Source organism: Platichthys flesus, chromosome 1 (genome assembly GCF_949316205.1).
Source record: "Platichthys flesus chromosome 1, fPlaFle2.1, whole genome shotgun sequence".
NCBI lineage: Eukaryota > Metazoa > Chordata > Actinopteri > Pleuronectiformes > Pleuronectidae > Platichthys > Platichthys flesus.
In genome coordinates, this window is record NC_084945.1 from 2421055 (window position 1) to 2444156 (window position 23102).

At 43.4% G+C, this 23102-nt stretch overlaps 2 protein-coding genes and 1 long non-coding RNA gene across 4 annotated transcripts in view; all 3 read left to right on the forward strand.

Annotated features, from left to right (window-relative positions):
- The window catches only part of samd4a (sterile alpha motif domain containing 4A), a 50813-nt gene extending 39145 nt beyond the window's left edge, over window positions 1-11668 (forward strand). For both annotated transcript variants that reach the window (XM_062391968.1, XM_062391976.1), the window contains 2 exons: window positions 2349-2432; window positions 6344-11668. In XM_062391968.1, coding sequence (XP_062247952.1) covers window positions 2349-2432; window positions 6344-6372 — 113 coding nt within the window. In that variant the 3' untranslated portion in view covers window positions 6373-11668. The remainder of the gene's footprint in view (window positions 1-2348; window positions 2433-6343) is intronic.
- Window positions 11669-13352: 1684 nt separating this feature from the next.
- On the forward strand, window positions 13353-14862 carry LOC133957185 (uncharacterized). Its single transcript, XR_009921194.1, has 3 exons — window positions 13353-13680; window positions 13765-13797; window positions 13897-14862. It is a non-coding gene; the product is annotated as an uncharacterized LOC133957185 (long non-coding RNA).
- A 7-nt stretch (window positions 14863-14869) lies between these two features.
- On the forward strand, window positions 14870-23086 carry LOC133956969 (globoside alpha-1,3-N-acetylgalactosaminyltransferase 1-like). The gene is given in 7 exon segments (XM_062392349.1): window positions 14870-14954; window positions 14957-15059; window positions 15156-15288; window positions 15379-15574; window positions 15827-16046; window positions 16123-16896; window positions 21863-23086. Coding segments are annotated over 6 exon segments (852 nt in total). The 5' UTR covers window positions 14870-14896; the 3' UTR covers window positions 16265-16896; window positions 21863-23086.
- The last annotated feature ends 16 nt before the right edge of the window (window positions 23087-23102 follow it).

Here is a 23102-nt window from a genome sequence, read left to right on the forward strand (position 1 = left end):
AGAGGAGCTGCAGCGATGGACAGTCTGAGCGTCTTGTTTTCCGACATTTCAAGTTATAACACTGATTAAAAGGATGTTCCAGAATATGAACAGAATACGGTTTCCCTTTGTAATTATATCTGCAAGAGGAACTCACAACAGTGGCCTATGTGCATACAAGGCAGTTTTTAATTTTAACCAAACACCTCCCGTGGATATTTGTTGGAAACTTGTTATCGAGGTGAAACCCCAGCAGGAGAAAAGTGGATTGTTTGTTTCACTCTCAGTCTGTGGCTCGTACGCTTTGACAGTGTTCATGTATTTTAAGTGCTCATGGTTATTGGGGATCTTCTTGTTTAAATTCCTGATGACTTTTAAAGAGTATTTCCTACTTGAGCTGATATGTACTTGAGCCCCCCCGTCTGGTGTTGCCCTGACAGCCTCACTCACACTGTCCACACAGGCTCATGTAAACATCAGTGAAAGGTGGAGTGACCTGTAGTCACCTCTGCAGAGTGGAGTTTGTCCCACAAACAGTGGACACAGGAGTAGGACAAGGAGGACTCCCTCTGCACACAGACACACACACACACACACACACACACACACACACACACACACCAGAAGTGTCTCTCTTTAGAACGAGGAAGAGGAAAAACGAATCTAAAAGCGGCAGAGAGTAACGAGGGGACATGGAGCGAGGGTGTGAGAGAGGAAGAGACCGACGGAGGAAAGACGAGGGCGCTGGACAATGAGGCTCTTTGTGCAGAGAGGACGGGGTTCCCCGGTCCACTTTCCTTTCCTTCTTCCTCTCTTTCACACTCTCTCCCTTTCTCAACTCTCCCCCCCTCTCTCTCTCTCTCTCTCTACTCTCCACCCCTCCCTCTTTCTCTCACTTCTCTCCATCTTGACAACTCTGCAGAGTCATGCACACATAGCTGCATCAAGGAGCTGGTTCTCGGCCAGCGTAACTGATTTGAAAAGCTAGACGCCCCATGCTCCCCCCCCCCCCATGCCCCCCCTTCTGTCACTGTATACACAGTATGTGTGCTCTGCCTCTCTCTCTCTCCCTCTCTCTCTCTCTCTCTCTCTCTGCCAGCTGATGGATAATGGCTAATCAAGTGAAAGATGAGGGGATGAAGGAACAAGTGTGTCCATCTTTTCCATCTGTGTGCGTCGGGGGGGGGTGGGTGGGGAGTTAAGTCTATAAATAGCTTGGTGTGGACCTCTGAGCCTAACTCAGCTTTTCTCTCCGGCCACAAGGGATTGTCACTGCCCAGCGTGTATTGAAGACTCAGCTCAGGACTTCATGGCTCCAAGGGGTTGCTAGGCTTCACCAAATATAACACACACACACACACACACAGACAGAGACACACACACACACATCCCTCCAGCCACTACCCACCTGCCAAACAGCCCCCCCACCCTGCTCACAGCTGAAGCCAAGAAAGCCAACTAGCACGGAGTTGAATGCATGTTGTTGTGGGCCTGGAGGTGGAGGTGGCTCAGAGAGAACCTCCACCTGCACCAGGGGGGGCGTCGGTGCAGCTGATTAACACTCAGGTTTAACAGGCAGCAGAAGGAGCTGCTGCAGGGAGGAGAGGCGTGAGGAGACTCGGGAGGAGAACCTCATGAGAGACACTAGAACAAACCCAGGAGACGCCTTTAGACTGCTTGTTTCATTTAACAAGTTTAATCATTTTTACTTAAATCAGTTCCGTAGATATGTGATATGTGCATCCTCTGTTATATTACTATTACCTCTGTTATATTAGAAATTAATGGCAAATATAAGAAGGCTCCATATGGGTAGTTTGTGTTGGGGAGGAGTGCCTCATTAGACTGGTTTCACTTTCTATGTGATGGTATTAAACTCTCATTAGTCACTTATCACTGTTCTGTGTATTCTGAGCCATTACACATCGGTTGTGTTGTTTTTTATTGGTGTTAAAAAGTTTGATCTGATTCTGGTGACGTCGTTTTAATCGTTATATTTCATGCAGCACAAAGCGAAGCTCCAGTCTCAACCCTTTACAGACACAAAGGAGTGAAGACAGCATGTCTGTGTGGCAGCGGCACAGCGTCCCCGTGCTGGAGTCAACACGGTTATATAATCTGATTATCGAGGCCGTGCTCTGGTCGAGTGGACGACGCCATGCTGGTTGTTTTGATATTATTTTTTTTGTTCTTTTCCGGCTCATTGATGATGATTTATTGAAAGGAGAAAAACATCATCATGGCTTTAACTTGAATTAAAGGGCCTCTTTGAATTCTAATAATACTTTGACTAGAAAAGCATTCTGAACCTGAATCATCCGTGTTTATTTGTAATGACTGATCCTGATGTTTGTTTTCTTCTCCTGTAGATCTTCAGTTGCCTGTGACAGAACCAGACATCAACAATCGCCTTGAGTCTCTGTGTCTGAGTATGACAGAGCACGCCTTGGGAGGTAACACCGTTTCTTAATATTAAACCATAATTAAACCACAATATATTACATATAACAGCTGTTCAGAATAACATGTGACGCCTCCAAACTGACAAGGAAACATCAACAAGCTTTATTTTAGTCAGGATATTTAAATGGCTCCTGGAGAAGACACAACACTGCAGAGAGCAGCTGTGTCTCCTGTACTTCCTGGCTGCGACGCCATCGGTTGAGTTTAATACCATTTTGTGTTTTTCATTCCTTCACTGTGTCGACAGGGATGAAAAAACAAGAGTGATGAAAACAAAAGTGAATCCCTGCTTGTCTGTGTCACCGCTGATCAGTGGGATTCGGCTGATAAAAGACGGGCCTGTTGTCCGACGCACAAAGTGAACAATGAATCACATTTCTTGTTATTTGAAAGCAGCGTCAGTGCAGAAACTAAAGCCTGGAAACTGATTCCAGGCCCCAAAGTTTATTCAAAAGATACGAAAATGTTCGGATCCCAGCTGGATCTTCATCGGGTCAAACGGCTCCGAGCGTAACTTACACTCGGTGTGTGTCTGTGTCGGTCTGGTGCCAGAACCTTGTTTGTGCTGGAAAAGTGACAACGGTGAGCTGTCATCACGCGGCGGGGCTGTAACTGCACTTTGAAATGTGATGAGTGATGTTTATTCTTCCATTTTGGTGCGTTTGAGAATGTAATAAGAAAATGGTGGTTGATATAGTGAAGCATTATAAATAATGTACATTTAAGCCATTTGTCCTCAAGGGGACTGTGGCACAGACCTCAGGAGACACTGTTCCAACCGATATGGATTTATTTACTTTTTGTGGCCCAATACTGATACCGACATTAGGGAGCAACACGTCTCTGATTGACTCTTTGAGAGACCCCTCCTGACGTCCGTTTATTACGTTTTTATACCCTTTTTCCTTCTGATTTTGTTTTTTAAAGTATGAATCCATATTCAGGACGGACAGATCTCCATGTTCCTATTACAGCAGCCTATGTGGACAAAGGGACAGGATTTTGGGGCCAGAAGTCTTAATAGTTTCACCAGTTTGGTTTCAAAATGCATCGGCAGTCAGCTTTTAAATTTATCTACATTCATAAGCAGATGGGTTTTAATGGAGGTTTGTGTTCGCTGTGGAGACCTGTTGGTGTGATGAGTGGAACTGGTCAGACTAGAGGAGTCTTGGCCCAGATATCCACCATCTTACACCAGTGATAAATCTGTCAGGGTCTAGTTCTTTGAGGTTTATTGTTGTATTTCAGGTTTGAGAACAACTTCACCCAAGTTGTTGTTACAGTACAGAGAGAAAACAAGGAACCGGAATCCTGTGAAGTGAAAATGCTGACAACGTTTTTATGAGTGTTGTCCGGGTCCTTGTATCTGTGGTGTGAAGCTGAAGCTGCCGTTGGTTCTGACTCACCAGGACTTCTGGGTTATGCTTTAAAGCCCAAACTCCAAAAGGGTCCAAAAGTCTGAGCGGTCCATCAGTGAGTGAGTCACGTTCAGGCTGCGACGCTTCACCTGATCTTAACACTGATCTCACGACCGCCCGGCCTCTTCGAAGCCCGACTCAATTATCCTGTCGAGCGAGCAGAGTTAAGTCTGAGGATTCAGGCCCATCGATAACTCCAGACACGTCGGAGCCCAGCGACGGTTCTCAGATGCGTTTGATTTGCGTCTGGCCGAGCGGGTCCGAGACTCGCCAACTTTCAGATCCGACAATGATTCTGGCTGCGGCCGCGGTGAGTTCAGCTCAGGGGTAAGATTAAATCACAAGAGGAAAGTTGGGTTCAACAGCCTTTCATCTGCAGTTATGATGTATATCATAGCACAGTAGAGAAAACCTTGATTATGATGCCTCACCATATTCCTGGTGCTCCAGATGCACATTTCTGACATGGAAATTATCTTTTATTCTCTCTTGTTTTGTTTTGACATTCTGAACCTTCATGAATTGCGAGATGATTTGATCTCAGACTTCTGATTGTTATCTTGACTTCATCAGACTCGATAAGCAAAACTGTCGTCCTGGCATTTTGTGTGGAATATAATATTTGAAAAATGAGTTGAGGATTATTTGTAAACCTTGGAAAATAAAAATGTTCAGTCAGTGACGTAATTTAGTCGACACTTTAGTTTAGTCATTTCTTGATCTGGTTTTTGCAGGATTTTCACATTTACAGTGAATTATTTAAGTCAGCGCCAATTTCCCCTTTTCCCAAAACTCTGCTGAGGTGCAGACAGAAGGCCTCAGTGGTCGCCACAGAAAGATGGACAAGTGCTGCTTTGTGTGTCTGTGTGTGTTTGTGTGTGTGTCTGTGTGTGTGTGTTAGTTAGCTTCAAAACTTCATCTTCATAATCAGAGCCTTGCCTTATTTTTGTCATGCCTCACATCAGTTGATATATACATAGCTTTTTCTATTTTTATTTTTGTTTAAAAACTGTATATATGACTTTGAAACATCAACGTGAGCTTCAGAAACATGATTTAGTATCTAAATCTAAAAAAACAGCTCCAGGAAGTTCCCTAAATCTCAAGAAGAGGATTTCTCAAGATCTCAAAAAGGATGTGAGAATTTAGTCCTGGTGTAACAACATGAACAGCCTCTGGACTGATGCTCATATAAACCTGTATATTACATCCGTTGAGCACAAGAGGGCAGGGTTGGAATATTTTGGCTTCATTTTAGCTGAAAGGGAGGAAGTGGAGAGGTGTCGTTCGTCTTTGATCGCAGTTGATGGTTGCTACCAGTCTCAGCTTTAACTGGTCTCTACACTGGTCTCTTCACTGGTCTCTTTACTGGTCTCTTCACTGGTCTCTTCACACCGGACTCAGAATCCTTTGTTCAACAACAGCTCGACGGGACACGATACTGCCCTTTCAGTTCCTCAATGATTTTTTTTGTTGTGGAATAAAAATGTCCACCGGTGTGTATCCTGATAACATTCCCCCCCCAAAGCCGCACCAGAGGCAGCAGCTGTCAGACGCTTGTTTTCCTCTGAGGCTCCATCAGTATTTTGACAGATGTGTTGTTCTCTCACCATGACAGTGTGGCCCCCGGCCCCTCACTGCTTCTCATTCCTTACAAGCAGCTCACTGCACAGTCAGGTCACTGCTCCGCTTCAGATCAGACCAACCTTTTATCGTACGGTGCCGAGGAGACACACGCAAACATGTTCCAAAGGTTGTAGAGTCATTGTTTATATCATGATTAAAGAAGTGTAGACTAAAGGAATAGATCTGTGCCAAATACATGGAGGCAATAAAAGATCAATGTTGCTTTGACAGCTAATTAGGCTCTCGGTGCAGTTTTGAAAGCATGTTATCTGAAGCATCGATTTGGATCACGATGAATCGTTAAAAAGTTGGTGCATGACTTTTAAAAACCTTGTGTTGGGGGTCACAGGGAAACTAAAGCCTGTTTGAAGCCTGAGGGAGTTTCAGCGAAGCCAATGCGTATGTGCCTGAAACCTGTGTTCTCTTTAATGACCAGCAGGGGGCGACTCTACTGGCTGTTTCTATAGAAGTCTCTGAGAAAATGACTCAACTAAACATTTCCAGATGAGTTCATGTCTCAATCTCTGGTTTCAAGTCTTCTTCAACACAGATGGTGTTCATTTTGTGAATAATGAGTCAATTAGACCATAAAGCACCGGACGTATTGAGGGCGTAGATACCATGTGATTGACAGCTGTCAGGCTCCACCCCCTGATCCTCTAAATGTGGCGTCTTCTGGTTTATTAAAAACAAGATGGCGCTGTACAGAAGGTCAAATTGCAGGCCTCAAAATGGCAGCTCACAAACCATTGAATCAGTTCCATCTCCATCAGGACCTTCTGATTCTGCAGCTCGTCCTCAGTGAGATCGATGTTTCGTGAACCAGGTCGTGATTCTCTCTCTCTGCTTCTCCCCAGACGGTGCCGACCGCACATCAACGATCTGAACCGAGGACCTGAGTGAGAGCAGCCGGACGCCGCAGGTTCACGAGGCTCTCTCACGACAAAGTGACCTCGATGTCACCCGCCCTCCCGTCCCCTCTCCCCGTGGCCAATGGGAGAGCTCCACCAAAGGACCGGGCGGGATCCAGGAAACACAAGCGAGCTGATCATCACACGGCGAACACAAGCGATCCCATTGGCACTGACACCCCCCCCCCTCCCCCCCTCGCCTGCAGTCCTGTCAGCCTTGGCAGGAAGGGAGATGCTGGCCTGTGGATCAGGGCCCAGTGAGACTGAGTCCCCTTCCCCACACGACACCTTCTGGTCCCTGCACACTGACCACAGCTTGTGGCGTCTTTCAAATCCATAACAGTACCTCAGACCCGGAGACAGGAGGAGACACAAGGACGCAGACGGAAGTTTAGGATTTCCAGCGAGGACAGAAAGACCTCCTGCTCAGCGCTGGGTGGCAAACAAACAAAAAAATCATTTATTTTTGTTCTATGTATTTATTGTTTACATAATGTTGCTACTTTCAAAGGGTACAGAAACATGTATGACTTTCAATATGACTTGTGTAATATTCTGTAAAGCCTCGGCCGTGCACCACCTTCACGTCCCACAAGTAGCTAGTTTACAACCAACATGCTTTGTCTTTATTTTATCTGCCAAGAACAAAGAGACAGTGGGGGGGAGAGATGTAAGGAGGAAGAGCAGATGTGAGATGAGGGGGATGAGAGGAAGGAGGTGAGGAGGAGAAAGACAAAGAAAGTAGAAGAGGAAGGAATCGGGCTGAGGTACCGGTGGAAAGGGAAGCGGATGTTTCAGAGGAGGAAGACGTCAGAGGCAGGACCTCTGATTGGCTGAAGGTGATGGAGGACGATGATGTCATGTCTAACAGTGTTGTGAGTTGGAGGTGAAGCTGCGTGTCGGGTGTCTACGAGCTGTAAGAACTCTGTGAATTCAGAGCCTCGTGAAAAACGTTTTTGAGAAAACGTAAATGGGAGATTTTGAGGCGGCGGCCGGTCGTCAGTGGGATCCGTGTGCGTGTCCAGATTCTGGGTTCGGTTATTTCTCTAAACGCAGGGTGAAGTGCTTGAGCTGCATGTTCCAGCTGAATGTCTTTCTCAGAAGATTGTGAAACGTGTGAAGCAGGAAAAACAGAAACAGGAGTTCGGTTTGGTTTCCACGCAGAGCGCGTTGCTGAGGCCGATTGCAACACCGGAGAAGAGACACGCTGTCAGTCCATGAAGGGAGGACGTCCCATGAAGGGAGGTGTCCCAGAGGTTGTCCCGTTAGTGCAGCCTTCCCCCTGCTGGCCGGTCCATGGACACGCAGGCTCGTCCGCTCACAGATCGTCAGTTCAAACCCACGTGGGATATATTTTCCTTTTTTTAGATTCTGAATCTCGCGGTTATTCTGTGTCTTAATATTTATCCTCAGTTTATTGTGTATGGAAAACAGACTTTATACGAATAGGTTTATATTGAAATAAGCTGGTTAGGAATCTCCTCCCTGTGCCACAGAGACTCCTGAGTGGTCAGCGTCGAGGGTTATCGATTATTATTGTTATTTAGGTTCTTCTGTAGTTTGTTGCAATTCAATAGTTATTTCTTTGTATCCTGCACTTGATAATGTGATAACACTAAAAACCCAAAGGTTCAAGGCTCAAGTTACAGTTTTTGCTTTCGGAGTCGGATGAAACGAAGCAGATCAAAGAGACGATCTCGGTTCTGATGGTCGACAGAGAAGACAGAGGTCGAGCGGTCGAATCACAAAAGATGTCGATGTTCGATCCCGCGGCCGAGACGAGAAGCTCCTGATGTGTCTAAGACTAAGTTCATGTTTGTGTGTGTTTTAACTCATCTGACAAAAAGCCATTGGTTTTATTTTGGTGTTGAAAGACCTCTGCGCACACACAGACACACACACACAGACACACACAGGTTTAGTGTGTGAGGGAATGAACATGAAGACTCCACCAAAGCACGGATGTGACGTGAACCTTTTCATCCTGAAACTGATGCTCTTCAGCACAGACCGTCGCAGTGTCACTGCCACATGAATCAGTACTTAAATACAATTATTTATTCTTTTTATTTCATTTTTTGCAGAGGTGATACTTTTACTCATTTAGGTGTATTATTATTTAAAGTACCATATGTATTAACATGTTATGGCTGGTGACCATACGTACATCTCAAATATTAACATAGTTATTGTTGACTTTTCTCTGTTGTTGTTTTGTTGCTCTATAACCTTGTTTGTATCTATCGGTGTCATGTTGAGGTTTTGTTTGGAGAAGTTTCCGTGTTGGAGTCGCTCCGTCACAGAACCAGTGGTTTCTCTCTGTTCTGGTCTGTAGTGGGCCAGGAAGTAGACGGGTCCACTCCGGGCCTTCGTAGACCAGGATGTGAGACGTCGGGTCTGAACTCGGTGCTGTGGACGTGTTTTCACTCTCAGACTTTCAGTTAGTCGATGTCCAGATGTGTGACTTCCAGATGTTTTTTTCTTATTGTGAACAAATCTCATGAAAAAGCCAAATTCAACAACGTGTTCTCTCATCTCTCAGTGTTTTACATTTTAATCTGAACTCTTTCCGTGTGTGTGTGTTTCTCACCGATTATGATTCATACAATTTTAGAAATGGATTGAAAATAGGAGGTTGTGTTTTCTTTTTGTGTGTCTGTTTGCAGGATTACACACAAACTACTGAGCTGGTTTCCATGGTTTAAGGACCAGGGGAGAACTCACAGACACCTGGAGCAGATTTGATTAAGAGGTTGAATCCAGGAACTCAATTTGTTTCACTTTCCTTGATGTTGTGATTCATTTGACAAGTTCCCATTAGAAGCTAATTTCTCGAGCTGATTGTAGAACTGTGTGAATTGATTTATCAGTGATGTCTTTTGAAAAGATGCCTGACGTTGCACTGTTAAAGAAAGTAGATCCTCGGCTTGTTCTTCTCAGAGTTCTTGTCAGGCCCAATCACGTCCTCACGTTTGTTGAAAATCTGTTCAGTGGTTTTTGTGTAATCCTGCGTACAAGTACACAAACAGGTGTCAACAGTTTCCTGGTTGGGGGCAATATCCCACTCAGGAAGCGACTACCTTCACATCTGACACCACAACAGATGTGTTTGTTTCCAACACTGAAGATGAACTACAGTTTGTGAATGTACATGACAGTTCAACACACACAGACACACACACACACTTGATTCATTGGTGATTTCTGTCTTTTCATGGGATTTGTTGATGGGAAGAAAAACCTCCCGCAGCCTTTAAATGTTTTTACAAACCTGCAGCCGTTCAATAGGAAACACAATCCAAGGGATTATTGAACCTGTCTTATGTTTTATTAACTTTCATATCAAACATATTGATGCAAAGTTCGGGAGCTTGAATTCCGTTTTCTCACATGTGCCAGGTTTTTTCTTCTGGAGCAAGTGTTCAAACGGTTTGTGTGAATATTTTTCTGGATGAAGAATTAGAGCAAAGTGACACGTGTTGTATTCAGAGTTCAAATCGCCCCCTGTGGTTTCCTGCAGCCGCTCCGGGTCAAAGAGACGTCGGAACCCGGAGCGGGACGCTGGAGGTTCTGGATCAGAACCCGTCTCCAACCAAATGCTTTATCTAGACTTTTCTCCGGACCCATATCGGCTTGGGGGGGGGGGGGGCGTCCAGGAGAGCTTCTGCCGCTGTGCACTCTGCAGTATTAACAGTTAGACAACGACTCGTTTATTCCAAAAAAAAAAAAAACATACGTACTTTAAAGTCGAGACATATATGCTGTTTTGTATTTTTTGAATTCAAAGATTCTGCAGTTTATTCAGTTTGTGTTGAGGAATGAGTCGATGAGTTTCTTCTCGTTTCGTTTTGTAAAGCAGCCGTTGCCGCTCGACTGTGCTCCTTCACTTCATTTAGTTTTATTCTATCAAAGAGCCGATGTCCTGTATTGACTGCAGGCTTACGTATATATTTGACAAAAGAATATTGTATGTTTAATAATAAAAGAAAACCCACAAAAAAGACAAAAAAAACTAAGGAAAAACAAAACGTAGATAAAAAGCAATGGAGGTAATTGAGAGAGAGAGAGAGAGAACAAGTGTAATTTATATTTTAAAAACTGCATGCACAAGGCTGGGAAAGTCATATTTAGAATAACTAATGGCAGTGCCTTTTTTTTGTACTCGAGACATTTACCCCAAATGTAAATGGTTTTATATGGACGTTAAAAATAAAAAGGTGAAATGTTACAGCAGCCGTGTCGGCTCACGTTCACACTGCAGCTCCGAGCGCTGACGGATTTGTACCCTTGTGTTCTTATGATCTTTCCTTTGATCTGATGTATGGTCGTGTGTGTTTATGCCTGATCACTGTGCCTTAATCCACTGACAGCTCAGCCTAACGTTGTTTTTACTTTCAATTCATTTCTCGATTGTTAATTTCCTCGTTCTCTCAAAGTAAAAGAATATTCACCATAGAGCCCAAATTTATTCCTTTGATTTGATTCCTTTCATCTTGTGTTTTCCATTGGAGCTGTAACCACGATACGATTCTTCCAATTATTAAACTTTGACAGTTTAAAAAACAACTTAAATTACTTCTGCATCAGTGAGATGCTTCAATTTCACCCTGAGATCATTGTGCACATTCAGGTTTTCACTGATCCAACGTGCTACAGGCGAGAATCTCAGAATCCTGTTTCTCAACATTCTTGTGACTCAAGTTTTATTTCTTTATTTCTTTAGAAAACATCAAACGTTTGTCGAGTTCTCACAGAAGAAGAAAATTCTCCTCGTGTTGCTTAAAAAGCCAAAAAAAAAATCTTCACTCTGTGTTTTCTCATCTTTGTCGTTGATGAACCGCTTTTAAAATGGGTTCAATTAAAAAACTAGTTTCAGTGTTTTCTAATGAATAAATCTTGAATGTATATTTTGGCTTTAAACCTTCACAGCCTCTGATTACAGCAGCTTGGTGTCTGACAGACTAAATGTGAAAGTCAAACTTCCACCTGAACGTTGAAGCAGTGTGAGCGTGAGCGTCTGGGAGCCTTTCTGTTTTCTGTAGGTACTTTTATTTTTAATGCTGATATGAAGTTCTGAATTATTCTGGTCTGTATAAGAAAAAAAAAATGTGTGAGTGGGAGTTTGTGACAGTGAGGATGTGTGTGTGTGTGTGATGAGAAAAACGTTCAAGTGTTTTTATTTCAATGTCTCTTGCTGTAATTTGTCGCGGCAAACCAGAATGCTGTGATTTGGCATGCCCCGTTATACATAAAGAAAAAAGTTGTAACTCCTCCCTCGTGTCCTTGTGTGTTTGATTCACTGTCGACCATGAAACTGGGTTCAGGCCCAAAGACAGAAAAATAGTTAAAACCAACATACGTCGCTTAATTCAGCACCTGTACTCTTAAACTTCAGAGTTTCTTCTAGAATAACTTTATTTCTGAAGAAAGTTGTATCTATAGGAATCTCATTAAATATTTTTTTAAAGAAAAATTGAGTTGAAACTACTCTACAGGCTTTGATTCCATCCCTGAAAAAAAGTTGTAGTGAAGGTCCACCACAAGAGGGAACCAAAGGGACACTCTGGAGCAAACTTTTAATTCTTGGTTTTATTGGCTCCAAACTTGAACAAAGATCAAACCCTCAGACAGTAACTGTGTGTTTTCATCTTTTCTTCACATGTGAATGAATTTGAACCTGAACATGAGCACAAACGTTTTATTTATCTTCATTATAATTCATATTTGTGAGTTTTCCTCAGTATTTCCCAGTCGTGGTGTAAATTTAAATAATGCTTTCTCATGATAAAAAAAGACCTGAACCTGAGAAAACAACAGGAACTTGATAAATGAATCTACCAAATCAAAAGTGATGACTCTATGGTGAAGCTGATGTTTCCGGAGCAGCATCTGATGAATGGAACTGAAACTCCACAAAAACAAATTCAAATCCTCCGGCTAAATAATCCCACGTTTAATTTATTAACTTTATAACCACAGAGGAAAACTTTTCAGTTAAACTCTGCAGTTTGTAAACAACTGAGTTCAGAGTTTTTCTTCAGTTTATCACAGATTCGAACGTAAAATCTGCAGAAACACGAGATGTTAAAAAACTCTGCTGAGTCATTCCTCTCGTCAGACTTTCCAAGAATATATCTCTCTCTCTCTCTCTCTCTCTCTCTCTCTCTCCCCCTCTCCCTCTCCCTCTCCCTCTCTCTCTCTCTCCCTCCCTCTCCCTCCCTCTCCATCAGGGTCCCCGCCTGCGGATGGCGCCACAGAGCGACACACCCGGTTCACAGGAGGAGAACAGTGAGAACGGCCATCAGGGTCCCACAGAGGCAAAGGGTGTGCTCTTTCTGCTTAAGGAGGAGGGGGGACATGGACTTGTCCACTTGGCGAGCAGGGGGCGCTTTCAGGTATCAGGCAGGGCTGCCCCATCTCTGGACAACTCTAGGAGTCCATCTAAGAAGTGAGGCCTTTAAGAGTCAGAACTGGGAGGGGGCGCTGGGAAACGAGGAAGCAAAGTGTTCCTGCTCTATCGGCTCTGTGTTCTGTTGTGTAAGCACCACTCTATCTTTCCGTCAGAAGCTGGGGCAGCTAATTTCTAAAGTTTATAAGCACAGTACATTCATGTATGAGTGATGTGTAAATAAGCTAAGGGAGATATGCTTTAACAGAAAAGTTGGAATGAGAACAAGCTAAAGTGCAGTGTGTAGTATGCCACAGACAGGCATGAATGACAATAAGAGACAGTACACCTGGACTCATTGCCAAGGGGATCTCATTTCATCTAGTTTCCATGTAGAGGTTGGACCGGTTATATTGTTTAAACATCATCAGGAAGTGCAGTATTCTCCGAGTTGGTTTTACGGATCACTCGCTGGTTGTGTGCAACGTTTTTATCTCTAAGTTAAACTCTAGAAGCGCATAATGGCATTTTAACACGTCAGAGTTGTTAATAAAAACTGAAGTTTCCTTATTGCTATTCATTCGGGTGATTTATAAAATTAATGATTCACTCAAATGCTTTTACAGTTTTTTTATACCTTGCAGCACGATGAAGCTCAAACATCCGGGGTTAGAAACTAGATGGAACCAGTACAATACAGGAACTGATCTTATTTCAGAGGACTTAGATCTACTAGATATTTGGAAATACCCACCGCTGGACCTGGATCTAGTGGACCTGATCTGGACTAAGAAGTCCGACCCTATTGATCAGAACAATCCTGGTCTGACTCAGACATGATTTCGTTGAAAATTAAAGCTGGGGCAGTGATTCTGCTGTGTGTTCTGCTGCTGGGGTGAGTATTGATTCTGATGCTATTGATACGATTGATGACACTGACTGAGCTGTTTAATGATTATTTTTCTGTTTGAGTCTACAGACTGTTGTACAGCTCAGTCCGGCAGTCTGGCAGGTAACACACACACACACACAAACAAATGTCCTTGTTTTAATATTAACTGATTAATTGATTGGTAATAAAATATGATTGAGCTTGTGTTTTGTTTTCTAGAGTTATAGATCCCTTTAAACAGAATCAGATTTCACCTACAAAAAGGTCAGTAACTCTTTCTTTTTCTGTTCAGTTTAGTCTGACAGGCTGTTTAGTGTCCTTCACACTTTCATTGTGTTTTAGTGATGTCAGTTGCCTGAACACTGTGTGCACAATTATTAGGCAAGGGGGTATTTTGAACATATAATTATTTTTATGCATATTTTCCAACTCCAAGCTGCAAACTTGAATGCCTATTAGATTTAAGCATATCAGATGACGCATACTTGTGTAATTAGGGAGGGTGTGGCCTAGGTCAACACCCTGTAGAGGGAGCTGGTCAGTTTGTGTCTTTGATCATAGTCGTACTCAGGGCTGACCCAGGCAATGTTTGAGCCCTAGGCAAGATTTTAGATTGGCGCACCCGCCCCCCACACACGTAAACACACACACACACACAAATTCCTTCCTTCACTCTGAAGGTTACATTCATAAGGTAATAAAACGAGTTTACAAAAAAAATGTTTTAAAGGAAATACTGCATGTAGGCTATAAAAAAACCATACAAATTTATAATAAAAAATATACCACGATTCTGAAATCAAGCTATACTGACATTTTCCTCCGAGCCGGATCGGGGGTAAATGATGTTAGTCTTCACAGGTGACTGACCTGCATAAGCCTATAGCAGTCAGCCCCCCACAAGAGATTGTGTGCTTGTGTGTTTCTGTTAAGACACAATCGATTTTTCAGTGTGTATTCCGGCCCGATTGGATCACGAGCCAGCCGCGTAGCTTCCCGGCGGTTAACAGTACTTCGCTGCCGGAGCAAACAGCCCGATTGATATCATTGGTGCGGAAAAGAGGAGTACAGCTTTTCAAGGCGCTTTGCGGTGCTTCTGCCTCCGGTGTGTCTCCGGGGTTAGAGGACGATGGTGTTACGTTACTTCATTGGTCAACATTGCATGTATCACGTCTTAGTAAATCAGCCTCTCGACATTTTGCGCACTAGGCAAACGCCCATGTTGCCTATGCCAGGGAACGCCACTGGTCGTACTGACGTGCTGACGATGACGTCCTGGTCGTTCCAGTGGTTTGGGAGGGAACCTTCAACCCGGTTCTCCTCGACAGCCTCTACCAGGGGACGAGCCTCACCATCGCAGCCACTGTGTTTGCCCAGGGAAAGTAAGATGTCACAGTGTTTACTTGTCTACACCCCATGAACACAGAGTTTCTTGTTTGACCTTTATCTGGAGGTGACTCCTCTCACCTACTTCACAGGTACATTAGGTTCCTGAAAAGGTTTCTGGAGACCATGGAGCAGCACTTCTTCACTGGTTTCAATGTGCATGTGTTTGTCTATACTGACCAGCCAAACGAGGTGCCCCAAGTCAAAATGGCCAGCGGCAGACAGGTAAAGGAAATGTGTTCCCAACAAGGTTAGTCCAGGTCAGCTGGACTCTGTCCGCCTGGTTTCTAAAAACAAGTTTTGCTCCACCTCCAGCTGACGGTGAAAACAGTGCCCACCGTTAACCGTTGGCAGGATATCAGTGCCAGTAGGATGTTTCTGGTCCAGGCCCTAATAGATGATGAGCTTCTTGACTACGCAGACTTCATCTTCTGTCTGGACGTTGACTCAGAATTCCATGGCCATTGGGGCACGGAGTCATTGGGAGATCTGGTCGGTGTGCTCCATCCAGGTCAGCAGAGAATTCTACTCTTAGTGTCAACAATGTGGTTGTATATCATACAGACTGGTCCGGTCCACTGTAGAGGGACACCTACTGTTGTGTAGTGAAATCCCAGTTTAATTCAGCTGTGTGATAACGATGTCGAATGTGTTTTAGATGAAGCTACATGGATCCAACAGGACCACTCAGCTCAACCATTCCAGATGAAGTCTCACCTTAATATTTGGGTATGTTCCCACGTTTTCCAACTTGTGTTTGCAGGTTACTACAAAGCCCACCGCAGCGCACTCCCCTATGAGCGGCGGCCAATCTCCAAAGCCTACATGGCTCCTGAGGAAGGGGACTTCTACTACTGTGGGGGGGCATTCGGAGGCAACCTGCAGGAAGTACAACGGCTTTCCCAAAACTGCACCATCAACTTTTGGGATGATCGTACAAAAGGCATCGAGGCAGTCTGGCAGGAGGAGAGTCATATTAACAGGTGAGCAGAGTCACTTGAGCAGGCATTGAACTAGGTTCATATTGTAATGACTGTTTTTCCTGTTCTGTGGTTTCAGGTATATGTGGCTCAATAAGCCCAGTAAGATTCTGTCACCTGAGTACCTGTGGCAAGACTTTGCAGCCCGCGAGCCTGAAATTCATATCATCAGGTTCTCTGGAGTTGTGAAAAACTACGCAGAGATCCGACCGAATGTCTGAGAGAACCCAACTGCACCATATGGAATGTGAAAGTCAGCTATGTAGTCCTGGTTCATTTTCTGTATAGTGTCGAACAGCGCTTAAAGTCAAAATTAGTAGATATGGGGGGTTCAGGGGGGATAGGGTCCTGGTCTAAACCTGGCGTGGTTTGGCCTCACCTGATTTTGTTTGGGCTTTCATCTGTCAGTTTAAATAAAGTTGATGACACGTTTCCACTTCCTGAAGCGAGAGTTTCTCAGATACAAATGCTGCCATCTTCTGGTGATGATGTAATTTGCAGTCAGAGTCAGTTCAGTAGTGATCATAGTGTCAAGGTCCCGCCCATTCACACTCATAACCAATCCAGAGTCTGTGTCTGCTGTCAATCACAACGTCAGATCTTTTTTTTTATCATCAAATAACTAATTCAACCCAAAATGATCAAAAACATTTTAACAGACATCATCAGTTTCTGAAAATGAGAAAAAGACCATGTTCCACAAAGACAGGAAGATGTGTGTGTTCAGACCATATAAAGCAAGTAAAACACTCTGATTATGATTGTCTCTCCCTCTCTCTCTCTCTCCCTCTCGCTCTCTCTCTCTCTCTCTGTATATCTCTCTGAGCGGAGAGCTGGTGGCGGTAAATGAAAGGTTTGTGCGATTTTGTTCTATATGTTGGTTATTCTGTTTATCTATATTGTTGTTCATTAGTAGTAGACATGACGTCTGCTAATTATTAATAATCATGAAATATGATTATTAAAATAGTAACAATTATTTCTGAAAAATAATAAAAAATTATAAAGCTATCAATTAAGAATAGTACAATTATGAATTAGAAATGATGCAGTTATCAATTAAGAATGATTAAATAATTAATGAAAAACAATAACAGTATCAATTAAGAATAATACAATCTGTAATTATAATTTATCAAAGACGGGTTTAGGTTTGAGCACAGGCTATCATAATCAAGCTGTATTTACATACATATGCACAAATAATCACAAAATACCGGTACTTTAATTACACTCGAATTTATTAAAAAGGTAACAACATTAATGTAAATCAATGATTACTATTCTAACAAAACGCCACTATATCACATATAACAACAACAGCAGCACTTATCACGATTTATAACACACACATGTAATACCGATGGTATATCTATGTGTGTGTGTGTGTGTCTGTGTGTGTGTGTGTGTGTGTGTGTGTGTGTGTGTGTGTGTGTGTGTGAGTGTGTGTGTGTGTGTGTGTGTGTGTGTAAGAGAAAGAAGAGGGGTCGATAATGATTCACGAATATAAGATTGCTGATAAACCCTTGGAGTTGAACTCAATATGGTGGTTTGACCCAATAGATTTGGAGTCAAAATGGCTGACGGGCCTCTTGATGCAAAATCTAGAGGCCACGATGGATGAACAACGCGGTTGTCCTTTTTCTGGACAGCGTAGAGATGGTGAACACGGTGGTGGCGAACAGGATTGAAGTGAACGATACGTTCGTGTCTGTTCTGCCTCTCGCCTCACCGGCGGTAAAAGTGACTTTGTTAAGAGAACTCTGGAGACACGGTAAGATGGTGTCTCAGGTAAAGAAAGTGGCCTCAGGATGCAGGTCCCCTCTGTTAAAACACGTGGTGTCCCACAGAAGACATCTTTTTATTATCATGAACAACAGAACTGAAGACCTGAACCGGGTGTTCAAACTCAGAGTGGAGGAGTTTGATTATGTGATTTTTGTAACATCAAACAATACGGAGTGTTTCAGCTGTGGGAAGGAAGGATACCACAGAGAAATAAGACAGCTGACACTCAGGACCAACAGGAAGGGACGGGGGGGGTCCAGCAGGAGGGCCAGAAGGGACAGGAGGGGACAAGCAGAGTCCAGCAGGAGAGTCAGGTGAGTGAGGAAGTACAGGAGGGGACAGCACAGATCAGGGATTTGTGTCCTTGTTCTGTTAAATATAAGTGCAGCATTCGACACAATTGACATTCACATTTTATTAAAGAGACTAAAACAGTTAATTAACATTAATGGAACCGCCCTAAACTGGTTTAAATCTTATTTTTCTGATCGCTCCCAATTTGTGCAAATTAATGATGAGTCATCTGTGCGCACCAAAGTTAACCATGGTGTTCCACAGGGCTCTGTGCTCGGCCCAATTTTATTCTCATTTTATATGGCTGGGGCGATAGGGATTAGCGCGGTGCTTTGGCGTCGCCTCCACGTTCTCTGTTCCTCTTTCAAAATGAATGCGCTGTCGATGTCTTCTAAAACAGACTCAATGCAGCATCTACACATCTCAGCTTTCCAGCGGCAGGCATGTTTGTTGAAAACGAATTCAACCCAAGGGCACTTTGATGACTTGGATGATTACGTTACCGTTGATCATCTGTCCATCATCGTATAAAGCCCGCCCTGACAATCTGATTGGCCTGGTCGGGCATAATTTCTCCTCATCGGAGCGACTCCAGAACGAACTTCCCGACCTAAAATGTTGTGGGCGGGGCTAAGTTCGTCTGGCATTCAGGCTACCCAAGTTCAGCATGTATCATTGATTACAAGGCAAAAACACCTGATGACGCTAAGCCGCAAAGGGAATTTATGACACATGACACATGGAGCTTCTCTTTCCAGCTTCTCCTTCCTCTTCTCCATCATTATCACATCAAAGTAAGTCATATCTCATCAGTACATGTTACTGACTTGACCCCTTCCCCGAGTCCCTTTGCTTTATCACCCGCAGATCCAGGGCCGCAGCTGTGGCCACACCATGGATTAAGATTTGTGGATCGTGCATCAGAGGTCACAATGGTGGCTCCAATATGGCGGATTCTATATCGTGCGGTTTAGTGGTAATGGCGGATCCTGTGTCGCGTTGGCATCAGATAATGGTGGTGGACCACGACCGAGGTGGCAGCTGATGATGGATCCTAACTGGTGGTTGTGGACAATGACTGTGGGCTATAGTGGATCCAATCTTGATGGTGGATCATGATCTTGCTAGCTGCTGACCACGGACTTTGATTGCAGCAGTACTGCTTGACATATAGTATTGAAGTTATCAAAATGTTTACCTTCATCAATGCTGCTGAAAACGTTTATCTTGATGATGTTTTCTTACACTTGACTTCTATTGCACTTCTGTCCGCCTGGGAGACGGATCCTCACATGTGTCTCTCTGAGGTTTCTACGTATTTGTACCTGTTTAAAGGGTTTTTATAAGTTTTTCCTTACTCTTGTTGAGGGTTAAGGACAGAGGATTTAACACCATGTTAAAGCCCTATGAGACGGATTGTGATTTGTGAATATGGGCTATACAAAAAAAATTTGATTGATTGATTGATTGATTGATTGATTCCATCCCTAAAAAAATTTGCTCCAAAACATCTTATTTGAGTTTATAAAGTTTGAGCAGAATCATGTTAATGACTCATTTGAATTCAAGTTTGAAGTTCCACCACTAGAGGGAACTAAAGGGACATTCTGGAGTTTTCACACTGGAGTTTGTTGAGCAAACTTTTAATTTTTGGTTTTATTGGATCCAAACCTGAACAAAGATCAAACTGTCAGACGTTAACTGTGTGTTTTCATGGTTTCTTCACAGCTGAATGATTTTAACCTTTTTTTCAACCTGAACATGAGCACAAAAGTTTTTTTATCTTCATTTTAATTCATATTTGTGATTTTTCTTCAGTATTTCCCAGTTCCCTAAATATAAATATGTTTTTCTCATGATATAAAAAAGATGAAATGACCTGAACCTGAGAAAACAACAGGAACTTCATAAATGAATCAATCAAATAAAAAGTGATGAGTAATCGTGAGGCTGTTTCTGGAGCAGCAGCAACAGACTTTGGTTCAGATTGAGAGCGGTGGCAGTAAATGAGTGGTTTGTGAGATTTTGATCTCTTTATTGATAATTCTGTTTATAGTTATATAGTGTATTGTTGATTATAGTGTTGGTGGTGTTGCGGTGTACACGGAGGAGGTGTTAGGTGGTGTGTGTGTGTGTGTGTGTGTGTGTGTGTGTGTGTGTGTGTGTGAGAGTTCCTATACTTTAATTTTAAGCATAGACCCTACAGCAGGGGTGTCCAAACTACAGCCCGCAGGCCATCTGCAGCCCGCCATCCATTTTAAATTGGCCCGCCTCAAAAAAAGTTGTTCCGGGTTTGTACCATTGAATGAACTTATTGTAAGTCGCTTTGGATAAAAGCGTCAGCTAAATGAAATATAATGTGATGGACTATGGCCCACTGTATTGCAGCTGGCCCTCAGAATGCCGCCACGCCCCCCCACTGCAAACAGGCAGCCTGAGGTGGCCCAGACCTTCTTATTTTTCTCTATATGTGGCACCCCTGCCCCACAGAGACATTTTGATCGTCTCCTTCTGTTTGAGGGTTAAGACTTCAGGGTAAGGGACCAGGAACTGCACTATGCCAATGAATGTCCTCATAGAAGTACAAATATTTGTGTGTGTGTGTGTGTGTGTGTGTGTATATTAAATAACTCAAAATTCATGGACAGATTTACACTGATCTCGGTGTAAATATTACTTGGAAGAGGGCGGAGGGTAGTTCTGCAGCCATATGTTTCTACTGGCTGCAGAAAAGTGTTGCGGATGGTCAGTGTATGTGTTTGTGTGTGAGAGAGAGATGGGGAGAGAGAGAGAGACATTTATGTTGTATGAATTTATTTTGGTATCTTTATAAAACAGTGGCAGGAAACGTGTAGTGTCAAGCTTTCACCCTTGAACAAGCTTGTAGCTGGTCGAGAAACCCCAGTGTTAACTTCAGCTCCATAGGACACACATGTTCAGTTCAGTGAAGCAACACAATGACAAGACAACAGTTTGTTGAACTGGTGTTCTCGAGTACCTCGAGTGTAAAGATAACATTGATCCAGTTTGTGCAGTTTGAACAGATTATATCTTGAATTTGTTTTAGTGGGAGGCGTATACCATGAGAATGAAATGAATTTCTCGTAAGAGACAATGAAGTATTCATCCATCCATCATCTAAACAACAAACCTTTGACAAACTTGTTTTGATCCATACAACACTTACTGCTTCGGCTAAATCAGCACTGCACATACAAATAATGAGATCGTTTACCTCCTTCCTTGTCTTCATGTATTTATTGCAGAAATAGCACAGTAACAAACTTAATCAGATTTTCTGGACGCAAAAATACAACAAAACTGCTAAACTTGTCAGGTCTGTCAGCTTCTCTACGTTCAGTCAACATCCGCTCAGAAACCTGTGGATAATGTCCCACAAAGTAAACTTCAGTCAAACAATTCACATTCAAAGATTTATTGCAGCATTACAACAAGTTTAAGTTGGATCCTCGTGTTGACACGAGGATCCAACTTAAATCACTCCCCCATTTGATTACACAGGAATGATGGTAGTGATGAGCAAATACTTGTTACCCCCCAAAACTGCACGAGATTTGAGCCTGATGTATGGATGTGTGCACCATTCACCGCCGCAGTGTGGCCATCACAGAGCAAATACATATTAATCTCTCAAATGTTTTGCTTAAGTGTTCACAAAACAGGATTTGTGTCATAGGGCTTCACGAGTGTGGCATCCTGTTTTTAACCATCAACAGGAGTAAGGAAAAAATACCCAAAACCCCAGGGGGAAAACGTAGAAACCTCAGAGAGATGTGAGGGATCCCTCTACCAGGACACACCCTAACGCAGGCAGTGCAGAGACAGAGGTTTGTCCACCGGCAGCCGCGTCCGCTCATGTGGGGCCCGACGGGAGGCGCGCCTTCCGGGTGGAAGGTGTGGCAGTGTGAGGAGGTGAGAAGAAGGACCCTGCGACTACCCCAGACGCAATGGTCTCCGAGATCTGGCATGCAACAATGGAATGAGGCAGAGGAGGGTACATATGAAAACATCAGGGGTGCAGCAACTGATGATGTTTGAAGGTCGATATTCCTTCTTGTGGTATCTGACATAGCATGAGGAGCATCCTGCTGAGGAGGGGATTTTGAGAACAGCTCACAGAGGTCGGCAAGGTCTGTGCACCTTTCTGAAAGTAAAAAGATCTGACCCCAACAGTCAATCTGAAGTTCACCTTCTGTGGATCTGATTGATGCCATCACACACTCATGTTAATGCTATGCACTGAATGTTGTAAACACAGTAAAGGGTGTGCCAGTAGAGGCAGCTGCTCTGATGGAAATTTGCTTTGTTTGGTAGTTAATAGCAGGTAACTCTAAAAGTATGATTTATATGATCTTAGGGTCTACCAGCAGATGTTAGAGACATAACTTCAGTTGTGCACCTCAGCGTCATCGAGTGTTTTGGCCTTGTAATCATGATACAGGGCACCTGAGGCTAAAGGTAAAGCTACTGGCTACTGGCTACCTCTAGGCCCCTTTTTAAACTAAACACTGTCCCATTTTAGAACATAGGACAAGATGGTGAATATTTAATGTACGTTCTGCCGCCTTAAGTAATGCAACCAGTTGATGTTATGGGATGTTAGTGACATATCTTTAGTTGTGTACTTTAGTGTCATCAGGTGTTTCAACATCTTAATCACAACCGGCCCTTCTTCTAAGGCCGCCCCACCACAGGCTGGTCAGACCTGGGTGCGTGTCCCCAGCATCTTGATAAGTACTTGACTGTGTACTTTAACTTTGACATGTGTTTTGATTTCTGCTCCGTGGAATGTTTGTGGAGTGATGTCTATTCATTGTTCTGTTTGACTCATCCTCCTTCGGGTAAACCCACCGTTGTTTCCTCATATTTTCAACTTTTACTTGTAAGTGTTTAATCTTTCTGCCAACCCGAGTTCTTGTCAAATGTATACGTGAATATTTTCTGAATAACAACCTG